Here is a 5,898-nt window from a genome sequence, read left to right on the forward strand (position 1 = left end):
AGATAATGGAAATATTTTTAATTTGATTTTAAATAAATTTTATTTTAATAAAAAATTTAAAAGTTGCCAACGATCAATAAGTGAAAAAGATATTTATTATTAAAAATTGAAAATTTGTGGCGAATAATAAATGATCTTTCAATTCATCAAAAATTAATTGGTCAGACAATCCATATAAATGACAGATATCTCGCTAGATATGGAACATCCTGTACATTCTATGTATATAACTATGTGCACTTTCGACTTTTACCCGACTTCCGCGTTGTCGAAGTCTTCTACCTCGTCATACCACGATGTAATATGAAAGTGAATTCTTTCCCTACTCGTGCTATTTTTTACGATGTCCATGTTGAGTACATTTACGTTCTGCCACACTCGAAATCGTTCTACAACAATCGATTTGTTTCAGTAATATTTACTTGTATCTGTAGATTAACTTTAATCTCGGTTCGAATTATTATTATATTATATATTATTATTCTTTTTTTTTTAATTCTAAGAGTTAGAAAAAGATGAAATATAAATTGAACCGAGATTAAAGTTAATTCACATTGGTGAAACATATATAAAAGAGAGTCTGCGAAGTTAGTCACAATTCTATTAATAATAAAATAATAATGAAATAATTAATAAAAAAATAATGACAGTTATAATATCATTTTTTATAGTTTTACAGTTGTTTATAAAAATAATAAAAGAACGCATTTTTTATATTTTAAAAACTCAAAATTGAAAATATTAAAATTATTTAAAAATATATAACCGTCAGAACTCTGATTATAAATGTTTATAGGGCATAGAATTTTGCAAGAAAATTAACGAGAAATATCGCTGGGGAATTGCGATAAAAATTAATTATTAATGTTATGCTGATAAATTATCAGCATAACATTTTTTTTTCAAACGTGCTAACTTCTATATTTAAAGTATATTAAAAATATAATAACTATTGAAATTTTGTTTTCATGTTACATGTGTTGATAAAACTCGCGTAATACTAATGTGAACTGAAGTCGAAATAGAAATATTTATCTTTATTTGTACTTTAGAAGAAAGGTGTCGTTCTCAATTTCTCGAAATTGGTACTGTATTTTTTTAATTTTGGTTTTTTAATATAAAGAATGCGGAACTTTTTTTTAGGGAATTTTCATAAGGAACTGTAGAATTATTAAAAGAGTGCTACTGGAATTGTCAATATTTTTTTTATATTGATAGAATGTGGTGATATTTTTACAGATCCTATAAAATGTATAATGCACTTTGATCTCGTATAGCGTTTGCTTTTAAATTAATGAATAATTCCTGAAATACACAAGATTACTCACAGTTTTTTCTTATAAAACCCCGAATAAAACTTTTACTCGTTTATCTAATTTCGCAGATATTGAAATATATTATAAGAAATTATTATAAGAAAATATTTGAAGAGTTTCATATTAATTATTTCGAAGATATTTTCGCCAATTGTCGTATTTTTATTCTTATTCTTTTTTTATTTTTATTCTTTTATAAATATACTTTCGCATATTTTTATATCACCGAAATTTATATATCACTGAAATCTATGAGCTCCAAATAAACTTTAAACCAAATCCGCAAGCTGTCGATTAGAGAATCAGAGAATCGGAACTGTGCGGTCTTACATTCTCACAATGCTGTATACACATGCGTTTCAGTGGTTGTATCGGTAAAACAATTTCGCATCTGCATGGGTTATTGGATATTGAAAAATAACGGCACGGGCAAAAGGGAGGGATGAAAAATGAGATATATCCGTCGGAGTTACTTGCCAACATCTCGGCACTGATCCTTCTCGAAGAGCTTGCACTGCAGCGCCCATCGACGAGCTATAACGGCAAGTTCGTCGTCCCAGATCTGTCGAAACAAATGACACTTCAGACGTCGTCCACCATCCCCGGGATAAATGATTAAATATCGCGTCGCGCGTGTTCCGTCGATTTTTCTACCAATTCCATCATGGTCCTTGCGGCGGGCTGCGGCCCGGGATTTCCGCGACTCTCCTTGCCGTTCGCAATGACAACGCGATAACGATTATGACTCTCGAGCACTTCCTCGATATCCTCTTCACCGAGGTCGTTGTTCACCATATCGATGCAATCCGCGCTCTCGCAGTCAGACTATACGGATGAATGCCAAATTGTAAACTGAAGATACATTCACGAAAAGAATGGTTTTGCTGAAATATCTAATTTAAGGGAATCTTAAATCTACTCGTCTGTCTTATCGATTATTTTTCAAATAAGTATTTTTCTAACTGCCTTTATATATACAGAAAAAAATCTTTAAAAAAATCTTCTAAAAAAAATCTTTTTCCAATTAAAGTATAAACGATAGAGCAATCCAAACCGGTTGATTTTATGCCAAAAATGAAAAAAATTGCAAAATTATAGTTTTTTTATCAGTTTCTGGCATTGACTCATAATTTACTTTATATACAATACATTTTGCACTTTATGAAACAATCTTGATTTAGACTAGGGATTACATGAACAAACAATGTTTAGGTTTTATTAGAATTTGGCTTATGCCTATTTCTATATTAATGTAGATGAACTTTAATCTCGGTTCTTCGATTTAATTCTTACACGAAGAGAATTTTTCTTAGAGTTTATCCTGAAAATATGATAATCCTAGGATAATATTGTATTTTGAAGAATTTTATATAAATTTCTCTTATTCATTAATAAAATTATAATAAAATATAATAGGATTGATTAATTTTACTGAAGTGATGATAAAATGATAAAAATCTTTAAAATATTATATTGTATCACAACTACTATATTTTCAGATTAAATTTTAAGAGACAATTCTGTCCATAGAATTAGAAAAAGATGAAGAGTTAGTTGAATAAAGATTAAAGTTGAATTATATTGATAAAAACTGACATTAAATACCTAATGTGAAAGATCAGTTAAAAAATTTATACAAATGCATGCAATAATAATTCTTTCTAGCTGAATTTTTACACCAATTTTTATCTTTCTTCCTTTTTTCTTCAGAAGGAAAGAAGAAGAAGAAAGCTAAGCCAAAGTTCAGTCAAAAAGAACAGACCTAATATAGCTAGTGACGTGTAAATGACTCATAAATAGGTATTGAATCGATAAAATAAATGACTTTAGGATTCTCTTAAGGACGTTTTCACGTTACTTCCTAGTTAGTAGACATTTTATTCATAATAATATGTAAAACAATTAAAATAATTGAATAAAAAGATTACTAACAATATCTTATGCCATTATATATAATTATTATTAATTTTATATATTACTAAATATTTTCAAAATGATAAAATAAAAATAAGATGCTCATTTAATGTATATGCATCCATTTGACATATATTCTAGCTTTTTTTATTGAAGAATATAAATTTCTTGTAAACTATATGGTCAGTTTAAATGAAATTTTACGAGAACAAACTTAAATGTTTACTTTATAATTATAATGATTTTTAAATTGCTGCCATATACACAAGTGTCTCAAATGAAAAGAAAATAACTACAGAATAAGGTTATATCTTCAACTTATAATGTAAAATTTTATAAATTTAGAATTAAATATCTTTAAAATGGTATGATAAAAATTGAAATTTTTTCTAGATATTATTGATATTATTAACATTTGTATTACATGTATATTATAGACTTATCTTATATTTCATCAAACGCGAGAACCTCCTTAATGTAATAACTATCTAAAATTTTTCTAAATACAGATTTGAAAATAATTTTATTAAATCGGAATAATTTTATAAAGTGCTCAAGCTGATTATAGAATATCAAAAATTTTTGCTTATTACGCTTGACTTCCCTATATTATTTTCAGCTCTGTATTTAGTTAAATTTTTAAATATTTCCTATATAGATAATTATTTTACAGCATCACTCATTATGCTTGACTTTTCAATAAAATTATTTTCAGATCTGTATCTAACTAAATTTTTAAATATTTCAGCAAAATCGTTCTTTCCGTGTATATTTTTTTTTTGCAGAAAGGCAGCATTCAATTTCGCAATTATGTAAAATAGCGAGTAATAAAAAATTAGGTTAGACATATTGGATTTCGAAAATCTCGGACGTCTGTCAGCATATTTCATCGTGATTGAGTACCGTGCTTATAAAGTTACTATTCTCTGTGGATCAAATGCAGTTTACACATGGATACAATTTATGCACATGGATATTATCTAGTCAAACAATTTTAATAAATATTTACAGGAAATAAGCACATGGTGTGATTGGAGCAAATGCGGCAATAATTTCTATTCTCGCGATCAGTAGTTGTCATCTCTCCTCTCGCTTCGCCGTCACTGTAATGCGTGAGAAAAGATAAGAGGCAAAAGATACGAACTGTCCTCCGGTTAAGCCTCATCGTCGCCAATCCATTCGTGAGATTAGTCACACGCGTCAGCTATAATTACGTACTTCAGTTGCTATCCACCCAGCGCCCTTAATCGCGATGTCAGATTTTCTTTTCTTTTTTTGCCGCCCTCGCAAACTATCTAACTTCAGATCGCGCGAATCAATTTAGCGACTTTGACAGTTCCGGGATGCCAGATTGGTAAGAAAATTTATCGTGCAACGTGGAACGGCAATTCATATCGCTGCACTGCTTTGCAAACTGACTCACCGTGCTGGTTTAGTCGGCCTTGCGCTTGACTCATACAAACGAAAAATGAGACGTAAATCTAAACAATGTATCGCGAGAAGTATTTCAATTATGCATTTATTACGTTCAAGAATTCGCCGCCGCATGTAAAGAAAAGGAAATCGCTGGCGGGATGGGCCGTTGATAAATTATCTGGCAGGCGGAATGCCTGGCACTCGGCAGACCGATATTTTTATTTGCCCGCGTGGCACATTGCTTTATATCCAAATTTATTTCCAAATTTATATCCTCTTTTCCTTCTTTCCGCTCTGTTGCGGAATACCGCGGGGTCTATATTTCATTTCGTTTAATTCGGGATCTGATCGATGTAAATACTCGAGCGGCATATTCGAGACCCAAACCTTATTACGCGCGATAAATAATCACATTAACAATATATTACAAAAATAATACTCATAATACATACAACAATAATACAACAATAATAATAATACATTTAACACTTGAAATATCGAGATTATTATTGATCTCATTTTTATTTTTTAAATTGTATAATATTATATTTCTTGTGTAAAAGATAAGATTCTGAAATTTTTTAACTTTCAAGAATTATGAATTTTATGATGAAATATTTGATTTTTTCATTTTCTTTATTTTCATAGTAATTTATTTGCTTGGAATTTTTAGTGATTAAGAAACTTTTAGTAGGATAATATATAATAATTATATATGATATTTTTACATTACATAATTTATAATTGTTATATTATAATATGCTAAAATATCAAGCGATTATTAGGGATAAAAAAGTGCGGACAAAATCAAACATTAAGTCTGTCAAAACGAAAGCAAGGATAAAAGCGATAAGATATATAAATGATTCTTTCATCCGCTTACAAGGTACTGTTTGTGGAACAATTTCGTAACGCAATATTTCCTTTTAAGTGCGATTATAAAGCTCTCGATAGTAATATCACGGTGAATTTCTGGCGTATAGAGGTATATTCGAAATTTGTTTGTTCGATCGTTCCCCCACGAGATATTGTAGCGTGTAAACGTGCCTTCGACAAGTTCGTTCCTTCTCTCACGCCGTGCGCGGCACGTGTTTTTGATATCGCAGATAGAGCTGCCTCTCATATCATTATTGTTTCAATACGCGCGAGAGGTAAGAACTCAAGTTCCGTTTGTTCCCGAGACTGCCGAGCATCTTTCCAGCTCCTTTCGTCGCAACAATACATGGAGATTGCAGACAAAACTGGAATATCG

At 30.0% G+C, this 5,898-nt stretch overlaps 1 protein-coding gene across 1 annotated transcript; it reads right to left on the minus strand.

Moving 5' to 3' along the window:
* Window positions 1–249: 249 nt before the first annotated feature.
* Window positions 250–2,111, minus strand: LOC105625769 (venom allergen 3-like). The gene is made up of 3 exons (XM_012207089.1): window positions 1,971–2,111; window positions 1,794–1,878; window positions 250–389 (listed from the first exon to the last, which is right to left on the minus strand). Exons 1-3 carry the CDS (start codon window positions 2,109–2,111, stop codon window positions 250–252), a joined length of 366 nt encoding a protein of 121 aa, XP_012062479.1.
* Between the last annotated feature and the right edge of the window lie 3,787 nt (window positions 2,112–5,898).

The sequence above is a fragment of the Atta cephalotes genome (assembly GCF_000143395.1).
Source record: "Atta cephalotes unplaced genomic scaffold scaffold00003, whole genome shotgun sequence".
Classification (NCBI taxonomy): Eukaryota; Metazoa; Arthropoda; class Insecta; order Hymenoptera; family Formicidae; genus Atta; species Atta cephalotes.